We start from the raw sequence: 18,182 nt of genomic DNA on the forward strand, positions 1-18,182 counted from the left end.
TCCCGTCTCATAACTTGTTTCTGAGCATGCGCAGGTTTTTAACGTCGTTTTAGCCCACACACAATCATTTTTTAAAACCCGAAAAACGGCATCGTTTAAAACGTTGTTAAGCACTTTTTGCGATTCGGCACTGCGTTGCTTTAACTGACAATTGCGCGGTCGTGCAACATGGCTCCCAAACAAAATTGGTGTCCTTTTTTCCCCACAAATAGAGCTTTCTTTTGGTGGTATTTGATCACCTCTGCGGTTTTTAGTTTTTGCGCTATAAACAAAAATAGAGCGACAATTTTGAAAAAAAAAGAATATTTTTTACTTTTTGCTATAATAAATATCCCCAAAAATATATAAAAAAAAAAATGTTTTCCTCAGTTTAGGCCGATACGTATTCTTCTACATATTTTTCGTTAAAAATAATCGCAATAAGCATTTATTGATTGGTTTGCGCAAAAGTTAAAGCGTTTACAAAATAGGGGGTATTTTTATGGCATTTTTATTCATTTTTTTTTTTTACTAGTAATGGCGGCGATCAGCGTTTTTTTTTTCCGGTACTGCGACATTATGGGGGACACTTCGGACACTATTGACACATTTTTGGGACCATTGGCATTTTTATAGTGATCAGTGCTATAAAAATGCATTACATTACTATAAAAATGCCACTGACAGTGAAGGGGTTAACACTAGAGGGCGGAGAAGGGGTTAAGTATGTTCCCTGGGTGTGTTCTAACTGTAGGGGGGTGGCCTCACTAGGGGAAATGACTGATCTCCAGTTCATACATTGTATGAACAGAGGATCAGAATTTCCCCCCCTGACAGGACCGGGAGCTGTGTGGCGCGCACGCCCCTAGTGGCCTGCGCGAGAGCTCTCGTGCAGGGGAGCCGACTTGCCGCCGTAAAAGGACGGTGGGCGGTCGGCAAGTAGTTAAAAAATGCAGCATGCTCGAAAAAAAATGTTGTCGTTTTTCAGAAGCAGAAAAATGATGGGAAGCCCACACACGATCATTTTAAATTACATTTTTTTAAAACTACGTTTTTTTCATGCCGAAAAATGATTGTGTGTACGCGGCATTAGCAGTTAATGAACAGCTCCACTCCAAAGATAAGCTACACCTAACATTACTGGAAACTAAAAAACATAAACTGAGCAACCTAAGGCCCCTTTCACATTGGACCTGTAGCCGCGGTGGCGGTATATCGCTGCTAAAAATAGAGGCGCTATACCGCCGGAATTGCCGCGGGAATCGGCCCCTAGCGGTGCGGTATTAAAGGGTCACTAAAGAATTTTTTTTTTTTTAGCTAAATAGCTTCCTTTACTTTACTGCAGTCCTGGTTTCATGTCCTTATTGTTCGTTTTTTCTTTGAAGTTGCTGTAATTCTGCTCTGATCTCCACACTTCCTGGTTGTCTGGCTCCTTATAATGACAGTACTGGGAGATTTTCACGGTGGTCTAAGCTGTCATTACTGTGTGTCTAAAACTTAACAGAACCAATCAGATTCATTTTAAAAACAAAACACTGCCCTGGATTTGTTTGTTTTTGTTCTGTGGGTCTCTTTACTTCACAGAAACATGAAACCAGTTTAAAACCGAAAGTGAAACTAGAGGCACATTATATGATTGAATTTAATCTATTTTTAATCATTTTTAAAAGGAATGAGTTAACTTTTACGTCTCTATACCCTGTAAACAGTAATTTCAACAAAAAAATGTTTTCCTTTAGTGGCCCTTTAAGGTTTAATACTGCCCGCAATGCGCATCTATAGAGGCGCATTGCGGGCGGTATTGCCGCGGTTTTCCATTGTTTTCAATGGGAAGGACCGGTGAAGGAGCGGTATACATGCAGCTCCTCTCACCGCTCCAAAGATGCTGCTGACAGGAGATTTTTTTGTCTCCCGCCACCGTATCGCCTCAGTGTGAAAGCCCTCGGGCTTTCACATTGAGTCTGCAGTGAAGGAGTTTTTCAGGCGGGATAGCAGCGCTATTTTTAGCGCTGTACCGCCTGAAAAACTCCTCAATGTGAAAGGGGCCTAAGTGACCAGTGACCTAGTGTCATGCTATGAAAAATATTATCATATACAACCTTTTTCATACGAATACATTTCGTATTTATATTTATTAAAGCGGCTGTGTCCGTACATGTATCTGCAAATGTTATGTCTTTGATAACTAAAAAAAAAGTTATCTGAAAAAAAAAGAATCTCAGAGATGCAGTTTACATGCAGGTACAATGGATGCTTAAAGAGCGATGCTTAAAGCGTGCCTAATTCAAATGAGGAACAGGGGGGCGTGTTTTATGTAAATGATTAGTGACCTGACGTGATTGACATTTTTTACGAAAGGCGTATATGCGCCGTCCATGGACATATCCCAGTGTGCATTGCTCCAAAGTACGCCGTTTCGACGTGAACGTAAATTACGTCCAGCCCTATTCGCGTACGACTTACGCAAACAACGTAAAAAGATAGGCCTGTTCCGACGTCCATACCTTGCATGGGCTGCGCCACCTAGGGAGCAGCTTTATCTTTGCGCCGCCGTATCTCTAACGTAAACGGCGTAACTAATTGCGACGGGCGCACGTACGTTCGTGAATCGGCGTATCTTGCTCATTTGCATATTCAACGCTGCAAACAACGGAAGCGCCACCTAGCGCCCAGCGTAAATATACACCCTAAGATACGACGGCGTAGGAGACTTACACCACTCGTTTCTTAGCCTAATTTAAGCGTATCTGGTTTCCAGAATACGCTTAAATTTACGACGGCGTAGATTCAGAGTTACGACGGCGTATCTACTGATACGCCGACGTAACTGTATCTGAATCTGGCTAAGAGTCTGCATGTCATCGGACTGCAGAACTACACAGCTCAGCTTTGAAGCGGAGAAAACTGTTTTGGCAACTTTCTCCAACTTTTGCTAGGTTCGAATGGAGCTGTGTAGTTTGGAGATCCTGCAGAGACTTGGGTGGGATGGGATCTCCAACCCTGTGTCCAGGTCTTACAGACAGCAGGTTGTGTTCCCAGGTGCACACAGCCCATATAATGAGGGACTGGTCAGAACAGAGAGGGGAGGAAGGTGGAATGTGTGCAGCTGGCTGCTGTTTCAAGACACTGTGTGTGGAAAGCTGTCTGCCCTATGGAAGACTACATCCCTGGTGTGGGGGGATTTCGTGCCTGACGGACTGGGAGGCTGGTAGGTGACTAGCAAGTCCAAGGGGGCTGAAGGAAGTCCTGAAGTCTGGGAGACAGTGGGCTGGAGAATCCTGTTGAGGCCAGGAGTGGGCCAGGTTTGGCAGGTAACTGCAAGGAAAAGTAAGCCTAGGAGCCAGGAGGCTTGGCATTTTTTTAGTTATATGAACTTTACTGGAGAAGAACCCCTGCGTGGGAAATCCTATGTGTGAACTATTATTTGATTTCCTTTTAATAAAAATGGGCTGCCATGCCCTCAAACCTGGCAACCGACTGCTGTGGACTCGCTAAAAAATGCATTTACCACTTGGGTTAATCCCCCCCATATTACAATAGATATTTTTCCACAGTTACTATTGCATGTAACTGTGCATATACCATATCTGTGGGATCCCTCTAAAGCACAGGTGTCAAACACAAGGCCCGTGGGCCAAATCCGGCCCTCCAGGCCATTTCATGTGGCCCTTGCACCTCTCCTGCAGCTGCAGGAGAGCTCCAGACCCTTACTTTCTGCTTTCAGGCAATGAATACATCTTCTTCCCAGCAGCAGCATAAGGAAAGGGGGGGGGACTGTGATGTAAGGGAGAGTGGGGGACTCAACTTCTGATGGTGGGGTGGCTCTTGACATCTAATATATGGGCAGGGGGATGCGCTGGACATCTAATCTTACAGATACAACCGGCCCTTTTGAGGGAAATCATAATGCTGATGCGGCCCACAATAAAATTGAGTCTGAAACCCCTGTTTTAAAGCCAGAAAACACTGCAGTAGATGTTGCTACTACAGTGATCTCCATTAGCTTCCGGGCGCCATACTGAGTGGCTGCCCTGCTGCATAGTGAACACAGGAGGTTGTCTGCTTGGTAAAGGTGTCATTCAAAGATCACTTTGCATTTTCTCAATGAATACAAAGCATTCTCAAATGCTAAACATCACAGAATGAATATGTTCATTATAAACAGTAGCAGCAGTTTTACTGTACTTACATTTTTCATAAGCAGCATAGTTTATTACATTATTTACACAGTATCTGAAATGTTTCTATTCATGAATTTCCTTTGTAACTTTTAACTATTTAAATGTAATAATTATATTTTTGTACTCAACACAAAATGCGCATGGGATGTACTTGGACATTTCAACATGACAATGATCCAAAACACAAGGCAAAGTCGACCTGTCATTGGCTACATAAATTCTGCCAGGGTATGTAAACTTATGAGCACAACTGTATACTCATCCTTTCTTTACAGGGATAGAAAGGTTAGTGTTAAGGCCCATACACACGATCAGACTTTTCGACAACAATTGTCTGACGGACCTGTTTTATCGGACAATCAAACTGTGTGACAATTGTTGTTGGTTTTTCAACGGACAAATGTTCGCTGTGCATGCTCTCAAACTTTTCGACAACAAACGTCCGATAATCTGATTGTGTGTACACAAGTCCATCAGACTAAAGTCCAAAGTAAAAACACACATGTTCAGAACCAATGCTAAACATCAGCCAACAATAACAGAAGTTTGCCAAAGGGTGGTGGTAAAGAGCTAAAAAAACACGCGATTTGGTGAAAGTTGTCTGAAAATGTTTTGCCGTGTGTATGCAGAACAAGTTCACGGCCAAGGCATATTCGGACAAAAAATCCACGGAAAAGTCTGATGGTGTGAATGAGGCTTTAGATCCCCGGTGTCTATAGATGCAGGGATTTTAGTTTTTGCATGGACTTCTACTTTAATACATTTTGATTTAACCAATAACGCGTTTTGCGGCCTCACTTACTGTTTAAGTAGAATGTCTTTGGCAGCATCAATGTTTCTCATTACAAGGTTTTGGAAAATTGAAAGCTCCATTGACTCTTGCCGACTGTGGAATTCATCAGTATCAATAAGTCGCAATTGCCTTTAGGAAAAAATAAAAACAGGAACTTTAAAAGCTGATGATGTGTAAGTATCGTCAAAGTAATCATTTTTCAATCTTTGCTTGCATGAACAATAACTATGGCAGAATATCATCTTCTAGTAGTCAGTCATACTGGCAAAGATATTTTAAATATACTCTAATGAGTATACAGCAACCTCAGATTAGGAGCAAAATATAATTAGAATTGCATTGATATCAGGTTACCAGGTGCTGCTAAATCTTATCTCGTGAGAAAGTCAGAATTCTTACTATTGCTGACACTTGCTGTCATACTTAAAGTGGAGGTTCCCCTAAAAATAAACTTTTAACATTGCATTTATGAGATTAATGACAATTAGAATCAGCAGTTTTTTTTTTTTTTAAATAAGTCCGTACATACCGTTTCCTATATGTGTTCTCACCGCCGCTTCCGGGTATGATGGTCGGGGCTGGGCGTTCCTACTTGATTGACAGGCATCCGACCGACGCATACATCGCGTCACCGAAAGAAGCCGAACGTCGGTGCGGCTCTATACGGCGCCTGCGCACCGACGTTTGGCTTCTTTCGGCATCTCGTGACGCGCTGTATGCGTCGGTCGGATGCCTGTCAATCAAGTAGGAACGCCCAGCCCCGACCATCATACCCGGAAGCGGCGGTGAGAACACATATAGGAAACGGTATGCACGGACGTATTTTTTTTTTTAAAAACTGCCCATTCTAATTGTCATTAATCTCATAAATGTAATGTTAAAAGTTTATTTTTAGGGGAACCTCCACTTTAAGTTAAACAGAAGCTAATAAGTAACTTCACATCTTGTGCAAGACTTCTCACTTTAGCAGAAACATTCAAATTTTCTGATATAAACAGTGCAGGTGACTTTGAATTTAATGTTTTTTTAGGCTGGGTTTACACTGGTACGACACGACAGTCGTACTACTTTGGATTCCGACTTTTCCCTGCGACTTGAAATCCGACATGCATCCGACTTCAATAAACAGGGATCTGACTTATATCCCCGACAATAACAGGCACCGTGTCTGGTGTGAATCTTGAGAGGGAACTCCACGCCAAATTTTAAATAAAAAAATGGCATGGGTTCCCCCTCCAAGAGCATACTAGGCCCTTCGGTCTGGTATGTATTTTAAGGGGAACCCCCTACACAAAAAAAGCGGCATGGGGTCCCCCCAAAATCCATACCAGACTCTTATCCAAGCACGCAGCCCGGCCGGTCAGGAAAGAGGGTGGGGATAATGAGCGCCCCCCCCTCCTGAACCGTACCAGGCCACATGCCCTCAACATGGGTGCCCGGTCTTCTCTGTTGTCCTCTTCCCTTCGCTTGTTTTCCGATGTTGATTTGACGCTCTCTCTCACTGTAATGCTGTGTGCGCCTTGCGCAGCGACCTATATAGGCATGGGGCGCGGTCACTGGTTGATGTCATTCAGTGACCCTGCCCCTTATGACGTCACTGCTCCATCATGCCCCGATTAGTGATGTCGTAAGGGGTGTGGTCACTTTTTGTCGTCATCCCCGCCCTCTTTCCTGACCGGCCGGGCTGCGTGCTCGGATAAGAGTCTGGTATGAATTTTTCGGAGGGGGTTCCCTTTAAAATACATACCAGACCGAAGGGCCTGCTATGTTCTTGGAGGGAGAACCCATGCTGTTTTTTTATTTAAAATTTGGCGTGGAGTTCCCCCTCAAGATCAAGCACAAGTCGCATGCCAAAATCGGATCATGCAAGACGGCGATCCGACTTTGATCCAACTTCAGTAATATTCAATGGGCTGAAGTAGGATCAAAGTCAGACCAAAGTAGTGCAGGGAGCATTTTCAAAGTCGGACCAGTTAAGATGGCTCCCATAGGGAAACAATGATTTTCACACGTCATGCGACATGAGCTCCCAGTGTCGGAGCGTTTGTCGTACCAGTGTGAACCCAGCCTCAACAAGAACAGATTTAAAGCAGTATTATACAAAAAAAAAAAAAGGTATTATATTGCAGCTTATTAATCCTTACAGCGGACCTTCAGTAATTTTTTCATCTTTCCACCTATTAAATCTTTTGTCCTTGTTGTTTTAACTTTTGATAGTAAAACAGTAAATACCTTACAGAGCCCACTTTCTGTTTCTTGGCTGGTAAAAAGCCTAGGCTTATGACATCATGCACAGTTCTCTCTCTCTCACTCTCGTAAGAGTTTGCCAGGAAGGTAGGGGATGAGTCATAAGAGGGCAAATGAGAGCTGCAGAGCTGAAGGTGTGCCTCTGTGAAAATCTAGGAAGTGAAAAGGCAGCAGCTTCAGCTGCCCACAGTTAACATGGCTGCAGTGTGAAGGGAGATTTCTGCAGCATATTTGGCAAGTACAGAATCACAGTATATATAAAATAATAGGCAAAGATGTTTGTATTACAAATTTGTTTTCTTTTCTATCCGTTTTTCCTTTATCTTCACGTGGCCAATAACACACTTGCTGTTATAGGGTGTCTCCACTCTAGATGGAGGAGCAATGAAGACACCTTTGGACAGCAGCATTGTCAATTTGAGGAAAGGGTAGTGTTAAGATGTAGTGCTACAACATATACTGTATATAGATTTAATTGCACTTGACTGGCAAAGTAAAGCTGAACTCCTGCTTTCATTAGTGTTTTTTTAACTTTTGGTTTAAATGTTTTAAACAAATTAAGGATATCTGACCATTTTAAAACCCGTCTGTGTTAACTATTTTGGCTCAAAACTCTAACTGCCACTATTGCTGGACAGCTTGGTTTGTTAAAAGGAGGTGAAAAATAAATTGCTTACAGGCTGGATCAACAGGTGAATTAAAAGGGGAAAAAGCATTAAAAGAGAAAACGAATACAGCCTGCACATCTGCAAATTGGTAAGCTGCAATATAGTACATCTTTGTTTTTGGGTTTAATGCTACGGTAACCTCCCTGGCGGTAATCCTGAGTGTGGCTCGGGGTTAAATTTCAGTACCATTAGCGGTAACCCCGAGTCCCACTCGGAATTGCATCTCAGGATCCTGGTTGAGGTTACTTACCTTGTCCCCAGGATCCTGCGATGTCCCTCCGCTGTGTCTACAGGCTGTATCCTCTGCCCGATGCTTTGTGTGCCGGGTTCCACTCCCGGCGAGCATCGCGACACACGCGGACAATTCAAAAAGTACACAAAACATAACACATATAGTACACTGTAATCAGTACTGTATCAAATCATTACACCTCCCTTTTGTCCCTAGTGGTTTGTCCAGTGCCCTACCTTTTATATTATATATACTGTTAGACCAGCTAGAAAACAGCGATAATAAATTCTAATTACTTGCAGAATTGAGCGACAGTGAATTATGAGGAAATGTATTTTATTATTATTATTATTATTATTATTATTATTATTATTATTATTATCTTTTATTATTATTATCTTTTATAATTATTTGCAGTTATTTATTATATTATAATTTATGATTTAGTGTTTCAAACTTTATCATACCCAGGATGTCTACTAGACTCTTGTTTAGACAGATTTAAGTGTGTTATTACTAAGAACTACCGGCCTACAAAATAAAACGCCACATTTCTATGCAAAACAATGTATCGCTTTGAGATGCAAAAATCGGACATAATCATACCGCCAGGGTGGTTAAGAAATTTGGAAATAATAAAGCCAGACACAGCTAGAAAAACAGCATTTGTAGGAGGACAGCAATGGCAGCATCCCCTCTTCCCTATATGATGATAATTTAATATCCTCTCTATAACTGAATGAAACGGAACAAGCACATTTGCAGCTGTGGGCAAGTGAAGTAACTCCATACTAACTGAGGCTGTCAGCCACTTATTTCTCTATGGCCCCGTACACACGACCGAGTTTCTCGGCAGAATTCAGCCAGAAACTCGGTCGGAGCTGAATTCTGCCGAGAAACCCGGCCGTGTGTACACTTTCGGCCGAGGAAGCCGACGAGGACCTCGGCGAGGAAATAGAGAACATGTTCTCTATTTCCTCGTTGTTCAATGGGAAATTTCGGCTCGCCGAGATCCTCGGCGGCTTCACAAGGAACTCGACGGGCAAAACGATGTGTTTTGCCCGTCGAGTTCCTCGGGCGTGTGTACGGGGCCTATATGTTGGGGATAGCAGTGTAAAAACGTGATAATTAAAGCGGTGTTCCGCCCCCAAAAAAATACAATTAAAGCCAGCTGCTACACATACTGCAGCTGCTGGCTTTTAATAAATGGAAAATTACCTGTCCTGGAGTCCAGCGATGTCGGCACCCGCAGCTGATGTTTCCATCAGCTGTCGGGTGCTGCCGTCCCATTGCGAGTAAGGGTACCCGGCAGTGTGACCTTTCGGCTTTACGCCGGAAACCCTACTGCGCCTGCCTGAGGCCCACTCCTCTCTCCTACTTTCCCGGCGACCGGGGGAGGGAGGAGGAGGGAGCCCCATGCTGACATCATGGGCCACGGCCCGGACTTCCGGAAGTGGGAAAGGATACCTGTCAAAGACAGGTATCCTGTCCCCCCTCCCCCCAAAAGGTTCCAATTGTGACATTGGAGGGCAGGAGATATCCGATGAGCGGAAGTTCCACTTTTGGGTGGAACTCCGCTTTAAGCCTGGTGCATGACACTGGATGCCATCCAGAAGAGAGAACATGTCCATGTACAGTGAATGGCAGTATTTGAGAAGCAATAGGACAATGCTGCAAACACTACTTAATCAAGTCCTCAGAAAGGAAATGTATGTGAAAATACATACACTGGGATGGAGCACAGGTTTGCATTTTTTCCCCCAAATCAAATGGATCCATTTTAATACAGGCATACACCACTTTTGCTGGAAAGTGCAAAATCAGGCTCACTTCTGCATAGAAACCAATGAGCTTCTAACCCCAGCTTATTCAATTAAGCTTTGGTAATAAAACCTGGAAGCTCATTGGTTTCTATGCAGAAGTGAGCCTGATTTTTCACTTATCAGCTTTAGTAAATAAACTCCATTGTGTACTTAAAAATGGGGTATGCCTGTAATTAACACCCCCCCCCCCCTAACTACCAAAACTCCTCTATTTAACTGAACTAAAATGCATTGTGTAAGTTAGGTGTACATGCAATAAACAGAGAATTCCACCTGTTTCTTAGGATATAAAATCTTACAAACATATACTCGTACGTACCCAAATGATGAATGCCAAAAATCTAAAACAGCTGCCATTGTAGGGTTTACAGCATTCAGATTCTCCTTTATGAAGTTGTAATTAGCCAGAAATGATTTTTTCCAAGGTTTTGGCACTACTTCCAATCTAAGGTGAAGAAAATAATAATATTTAGACAATGCAAATTTTTATAACTTCCTACTTATGCTTACACTTATATATTCAACGCAGAGCCAGATTAACCATAATCCAAAAGCTAACCCCTTCTGCTAGTAATACTGTCATGCATGTTCACTTTCAATACCCAAACTTGTGTAACTAGTGCAAGCAAAGTTTTTTTTTTTATAAATAAGGTAATGGATTAAAGAAATTAAACATGGCATCCGATTTTTTTGATGAAATGTTTTTTGTTAAAACAATTTAACTGAAATGTGTCTCATAGACCAAGGAGTTACAAACAAGTACCGGTAATACGGTAACAAAATACATGAACAAACAGGAATGAAAAAAGAAATAGGGAGATCAATATCAGAAACATAATGGGAGAAAATATTTTAAATAATTCACAAAACATCTATAGCGAATAAATATCAAGCAAGAAATTATAAAATAGCAATGAGATGTTATTGGAGCCCCATAGCATTAAATAAAATAAACAGTGGACAAACAAATATTTGTTGGAGATGTAAGGTGGAAAGGGGGAATATGGACCACATTTGGTACGAATGTCAATGGTGCGAAAATTCTGGAAAACAGTTCATGATATATATCAAAAAATGTTGGGAATAGAGAGGAATCTAAATCAATAAAGAGTATTAGGAAGAATATTTTTCATCATATGACATCACCAGCTAGAACAATAATAGCTCGCTAATGGAGAGAAAATAAAAGCCCAAACATAGCAGAATGGATATGTGAAATGAACGAAATACAATATATGGAAAGACAGATAAGAGAAGAAGGATATATAAATAGTCAAATGCCAGAAATATGGCAAATATGGGATGAATTTCGGTTTTCAAAAAGAATGAAAGAATATTTATAAATGGAAAGTAAGACATATGGAAAGGGAGAGACTAGGAGGGTAATGGGTTTTTATTTTTATTTTTTATTGTTGTTAGATGAATGGGTGTGAAAATGAAAGAGAATAAGATAATAGAATATATGTAGGTACATGTTGTAAGAAATTTTTGTTTTAAAGGTAAAGTGATTTATGGGTATCGATCAAGATTCTGTATACTGAATAATGAGTCGGAACAGATATGTAAATGTGATAGAATCTTGTTTAAATATTAACTTTTTGTATTTAAGAAAAAGACCAATAAAAATAAATTAAAAACAAAATACATGAACAAATGGTAAGATACAAAAGTCAGCATGTCATGCAGGAAGTCAGCTATACAGTTATATCTTAAATCATGATTAAAAATAAAGCTAGTATCCATGCATGTAGATAGTTGTGAGAAAACTGTCTAGCAATATACATCATAAGTCAAAACTATAAACCATTGCAAATGGTCTGCTGTTTTTATCCAAAGCCAGAGATAGGAAGGTGAGAGGTGATGGCCTCACCTTATTTACTAAGCTTAGTGTACATTCACTTTGCTAATTTAACAGTCTCTACTGTAAAGTAGGTGCCTAATGTAGATCTGTCTTTCTGATCCTTCCTTGCATTTTACTTACCAGGTATACAGTATAATGTAAGTATGCAGCTATTAAAGTAAAAAAAAATCTTAACACCTATCCTGTTTGTCTGTTCTTTGTGAGGAATTCAACAAGCAGTGACGCTGGGAAAAATATTATTACTAAGCTGCTAGTAACGACAGTGGATTACAGCCATATTTAGAGCGGCCACAGCTTTATTTATTCATACTTATTAACGCTCTTCCAAAATGCATCGATTGAGAGGCACCGCCTAATTTAGGGTCATTGTGGCCTTTTAAGATGCTGATAAGGTTTACTCTCTATCCAGATGGTGATTGTCAAGGTTTCTTGATCTTGTTGTTAATTTTGTGGCAAGAGGTGGAGATATTTAATCATCTTTAACAATTTTTAATCAATATTTGTATTTTGTAATTTTATATTCAAGTTTCAATAAAGGAAAAACTAAGAATACATTGCTTAGATCTCTAGAGTTCCTTCTTTTGGGGGTTCTTTGCCAGGATTCATTATCTTGTAGTAAAAATATGCACCAGTAATGGAAGTTTCCATGTCTTTGCCTTAACAAGGTACAGTGTCCTGTAAATTGTGTAACTACATTTTGTGCTAATATTTAACCACACATATAATAACAGCTGTACACATTAAAGTGTAACTAAAGATAAAACGTTTATTTTTATTTTGGACAGAGTAAGGGATAACTATAACCCCCATTTGTTTGGCCATCTGTATCAAATTTGGGAGATTTCCCTTTACTTCCTGTCCCATAACCAAAACAGGAAGTGAGAGGAAATACTTCCAAAGTGAGGGAATCCTGGTGTGTTACCATGGTCACCAGAACTAGTGTCCTGATTCAAAGATTGCCCTTCTATTGGTGTTCTCATGTCAACGCAAAATTTGGAATTTTCTTTTAACTAAAAAAAAAAAATGAAAGAATACATGTTTGTTTATGTTACCTAATTGGTTTGAAAATGGAATGCATTTAAGCTAGGAGCCTATACATTACTATGTGTTAAAAAAAAATAAAAAAAAATGCAAATAGTTGGTAACACTGTGATATACCTTACAGTATATTCTACATTTGAATGTATACAAAAGTACAGTACTTGGTAAAATAAAGTAATATAGGCATCATCATCATCATGTACTACTCAGGGATTTTATCTCAGGAAACATTTGTTCAAATATCTAAAAAAGACACTAAAAAGCCTAGGTAGAAATGGATAATAAAGGTTAAGATTATTTTAATTGTTACTTAGGCAATAAGGGAGACAGATTTGTATCTTGTTTTTACTGTGTCCGTCACAAAAAGAAGGAAAAGAGAAAGTTATAACCTCTTTCTTTTCACATTTTTCACCCAGCTAATTTCTACTTAAAGGGGTTGTAAAGTCAGAAGGTTTTGTATCTTAATGCATTCATGCATTAAGATAAAAAGGCTTCTGTGTGCAGCAGTCCCCCTCAGCCCCTCTAATGTCTTGTACATACGACCGTTTTTCACGACGAGAAAACTGCCGTTTTTTTTATTGGTCGTGAAAACCGGTCGTGTGTATGCTCCCTAGCATTTTTATTGACGAAAAAATTGAAACCAGCTCTCTTTTTTTCTCGTCGTGTTTCCAGTCCGTTTTTTTCTTGTCGTGAAAAACGGTCTTGTGTATGCTTTTAAGAGGGGAAAAAAATATGCATGCTCAGAATCAAGTATGAGACAGGAGCGTTTGTTCTGGTAAACCTAGCGTTCAGAATGGAGATAGCACATTCGTCACGCTGTAACGGACTGAAAAGCACGAAGACTGAAAAGCATAAATCGTCTCTCACCAAACCTTTACTAACACGAGGATCAGCAAAAGCAGCCCAAAGGGTGGCGCCATTTGAAAGGAACTTCCCCTTTATAGTCCCATCATACGTGTTGTACGTCACCGCGCTTTGGTCGGACATTTTTTTTGCATGAACGTGTGTATGCAAGTCAGACTGGAGAGGAATCACGTTGTTTTTTTTCCTGCCGAGAAAAATGGTTGTGTGTACAAGGCATAACACTTTCCTGAGGTCACTCTCTGTCCAGCAATGTCCTCCAGTGTCTTATGCGTCCGAGATTCTCCTTCCTGATTAGCTAAGACTAGAAGTCAGCTAGCCAATCAAGAGAGAGGGGGCAGGCCGGGTCGGGCTCTGTGTCTGAATGGACACATAGAGCTGTGGTGCCCCCATAGCAAGCTGCTTGCTGTGAGGCACTGAACAGGAGGTAAGGGTCTGGATCACAGAAGAGGGACCTAAGAAGAGGAAGATCTGGGCTGCCCTGTGCAAATCCACTGCGACAGAGCAGGTAAGTATAACATGTTTGTTATTGTTATAGAAAGAAACAACATCACTTTAATACAAGTGAAAAAAAAAAGGATTTTTGTACTCACCGTAAAATCCATTTCTCTGAGTTCATAGACGGACACAGCCTTCATTGACCTTAGGGTTATGCTTCTTCCTACCAGGAGATTTAGGCAGAATTCTACAGCACTTAAGGTGTTAAAAACTTTCCTTCATGCCGCTCCTCCCAGGGGGCGTGGCTCCCCCAGGCATAACCCACACCCTGCTTTAGCAGCCTCAGTTCGTAACAAGCAGTACAAACAAAGGAGGGGTGGGTGCTGTGTCCGTCTATGAACTCAGAGAAATGGATTTTACGGTGAGTACAAAAATCCTTTTTTCTCTTTCGTTCATAGACGGACACAGCCTTCATTGACCTTAGGGACGTCCCCAAGCAGTGTCAAAAAATTCAAGGGGTGGGAAAAATAACACAGCAAAAACAGGTTACACCCCAAACAAAAACCGGAGTTAGTCAACGGAGGAACTCCAACCGTAAACTGCCGCCTGTAACACCCTGCGGCCGAAGGAGGCATCAGAAGATGCACTCACATCCACCATATAAAACTTTGAAAAAGCGTGGACCGACGACCAGGTCGCAGCCTTACACACCTGTAACACAGATGCTTGGTGTCGGAAAGCCCAAGAGGCCCCGATCGCCCTGGTCGAATGCGCCATGACCCGAAAGGGGGGCGCCCGCCCTTCAGGGCATAGGCCTGAAGCACAACCTGTCGGATCCACCTGGAAATGGTGGCCGACGAGACTGCCAGGCCCTTACTGGGACCGGACACAGACACGAACAGCGAGTCCGACTTCCGGAACGGAGCTGTCGCCGACAAGTAAACTCGAAGGGCCCGAACCACATCCAAAGAATGTAAAGTGGCCTCCTTCGGGTTCTTCGGCTGAGGACATAAGGATGGAAGAACAATGTCCACATCCAAGTGAAAAGCCGAAACGACCTTAGGGAGAAAAAACGGCTGCGGCCGCAGCACCACCTCATCCTTACGGATGACCAAGCAGGGAGCCTTGCAAGACAAGGCCGCCAGAACAGACAGACACCCGTCTGATCGAGGTAATTGCTACCAGAAATAAAATCACCTTTTGTGACAATAAACAAAAAACCTCCCGAATGTCCTCAAAGGGAGCATCCCGAAGCACTGAAAGGACTAAATTCAAGTCCCATGGGGGTAATGGAGGGCGCACCGGAGGGGCCACCTGCCAGACCCCCTGACCCAACGCACGCACCCAGGAGTGCGATGCCAAGGGTCGCTGCAAGTAAAAACAGCCAGAGCAGAAATCTGGCTCCTAACCGTACGTAAGACGAGAGCCTGAACCACTCCCTGCTGCAAAGACAGCAGAATCCTGTACACAACGCATGTACGAGAGTGCCAGTTCATCTCCCCACACACAGAGAAGTAGGCCTTCCATGTATGAGGAAAAAACCTACGTGAGGTAGCCTTCCGTGCAGGCAGCACGGTAGAGACCACCAAGCCCAATAGGCCTTGGTCCTTAAGCCCCTGGCTCTCAACAGCCATGCCGCTAAGGCCGGTGGCTGTGAAACAGGAGATCAAGATCGGACCCTGTAACAGAAAATCAATTCCCAGGGGAAGACGCTAGGGGGCGTCTGCCAGCAGACGCACCTGGTCCACGTACCAGAAGCGACGCGGCCAATCTGGGGCAATCAGGACCGATAGAATCCCTACAGCTTCTACTCTGCGCAGCAGGCGAGGAAGAAGCTTCCGAGGAGGGAAGGTGTAAAGTAGGCGACAGCGACCCCAAGGAGCCACCAACGCGCCCGCCCACGGGTCCTTAAACCTGGCCACGAACCGTGGCACCTACCGATAGAGACGGGACGCTAGAAGGTCCACGTCCGGAGTGCCCCACTTTCGGCACAGACCCCGAAACAGCTGCGGGGGGAGAGACCACTCTCCTTGGCCCAGTGCAGTGCGACTTAGGTAGTCGGCTAGCCAATTCCGTATTCCCGGAATGTACCCAGCCGATAGAGCCGGAACGGACCCTTCGGCCCACCGAAAGGATGCGCGCGACCCCCGTCGCTGCAACAGAACTCCGTGTGCCTCCCTGATGATCAACCTACGCCACGGACGTGGTGTTATCGGACAGGATCCTGACCGGTCGGCCCTGTAGATCCAGGGACCACCTGGCAAGGCAAAGCTTGATTGCTCGGAGCTCCAGAACGTTGATCAGTAGGCAGGACTCCACCTGAGTCCAGTGCCCCTGGGCTGACTGGGTGCCCCAAGCGCCCCTCCCCAACCGGAGAGGCTGGCATCCGTCGTGACCACTGTCCAGTGGCCTGCAGAAAAATGACTTTCCGGCCCGAAGCACCGGAAACGCCAGCCACCACACCAGGGGAGACATGATCAGATGACTCAACTGAATCTGGTAATTCAGAGATGACGGAAGCTAGTCCCATCGTGACAGCAGTTCCCTCCGTAGTACCCTGGCGTGGAATTGGGCATACGGAACCGCCTCGAAAGAGGCTACCAACTGACCCAAAACCTTCCTGCAGAATCGCAGAGATGACCGCTTCTGGGTCTGCAACTACTGCACAGCAAATATCAGAGTCTGAAGTTTTTCCGCTAGGAGAAAAACACTCCCGCCCCGGAGGAATCCAGGACCAGTCCCAGGTATCCCTGAGACGGAATCAACCCTGATTTCAGGACAATCCAGAAACCAGCCGAACACTCGGAGAGCCTGACACGTGATAGACACGGCTCCACCAATGCAGAGCTCGAAGAAGCTCGTAGGAGAATGACGTCCAGACATCCCATGATAACAAACCCCCACTGTCACAGCCGGGCCAGTATCGGGACGAGCACCTTGGCGAAAACCCGCTGAATGGGAAGGACACCATTGAAAATGGCCCCCCCCCCCGACCGCAAAGCACAGAATCTCCGGTGGTTTGAGGATATGCAGGTACACGTTCATGACATCCAAGGATGCCAGAAAATCCCCCTGATGAAGTGCCGCTATTACCAAGCGAATCGACACCACCTTGACAAAACAAAACGAGGGACTTGAGGCCCAGGATCGACCGGGCCCCATCCTCCGTGGGGACACAAACAGAATGGAGTAAAACCCAGAGACCGTTCCAACGAGTGAACTGGCACAATCACTCCCCTGACCAGAAGATCCTGGACAGCCCCTGACGGAGTCAACCCGGGAACCGGAGGAGGCCAGAAGCCGTAGGGAAAAAACCTGTTTGGCAGACAAGAGAGAAACTCAATCTTGTACCCCAAGGAAAACACTTTGCAATGCGAAGCCAGTCTCCCACCCGAGACACGGGCGGGAGCAGACCTTCAGGCGGAAGCAGGTATGTCCGCAGACTTGTTAGGCATGCGGTATCAGGTGCGCTGCTACCCCGCAGCAGGGATTCAAGCACCATGTAGACCTACCCCCACCGCACAGGGCGAGCGAAAAAACGCTCGGAGGTAGGCAAGGAGGGTCCTTGTACAGGGCGAGGTCCCTAGCCCTTCCCAGACTGTGGGAACAGCATGCGCTTACCACCCGTGGCATCCTCAATGATGCCAGTCAGGGAAGACCCAAAAGGACCGTTCACCCTTAACGGCCATCACCAAGGCCACCTTAGAGGTCCTTCTTCCAGCTCCTGCAGCAGGAGCTTCGCCCTTTAAGTCGGGGCCTGACCAGGGCCCCGGCCAGAGCCGGCCTCACCGCCGAACCCACCACCGTGAATAGGGAGCGGGCCACGGCCTCCACTCTCCTATCAGCGGGATCCTGAAATGCAGGAGCCCCTTCCACAGGCAACGTGGTGGCCATGCGCAGTCTGGACACAGGGGGGATCCACTGGCGGAGGAGAGACCTACTTTGTTTTTTTTTTGTTTTTTTTTGAAGCCCCCCTCAAGGGGGTAACAGGTTGCAAAGTTTTTTGACAAACTTTTTGCGGTGCATCCCATTCCTTGTATAACATATAGTCCAAATAA

General features: G+C 43.9%; 1 protein-coding gene across 1 annotated transcript in view; it reads right to left on the reverse strand.

Moving 5' to 3' along the window:
• DNAH7 (dynein axonemal heavy chain 7) overlaps positions 1 to 18,182 on the reverse strand; it is a 438,794-nt gene that overhangs the window by 386,951 nt on the left and 33,661 nt on the right. The window contains exons 8-9 of the mRNA XM_040357086.1: positions 10,243 to 10,368; positions 4,963 to 5,082 (exon numbers count right to left, since the gene is read on the reverse strand). Of these exons, the coding sequence (XP_040213020.1) occupies positions 4,963 to 5,082; positions 10,243 to 10,368 (246 nt within the window). The remainder of the gene's footprint in view (positions 1 to 4,962; positions 5,083 to 10,242; positions 10,369 to 18,182) is intronic.

This window comes from Rana temporaria, chromosome 6 (genome assembly GCF_905171775.1).
Source record: "Rana temporaria chromosome 6, aRanTem1.1, whole genome shotgun sequence".
Lineage (NCBI taxonomy): Eukaryota > Metazoa > Chordata > Amphibia > Anura > Ranidae > Rana > Rana temporaria.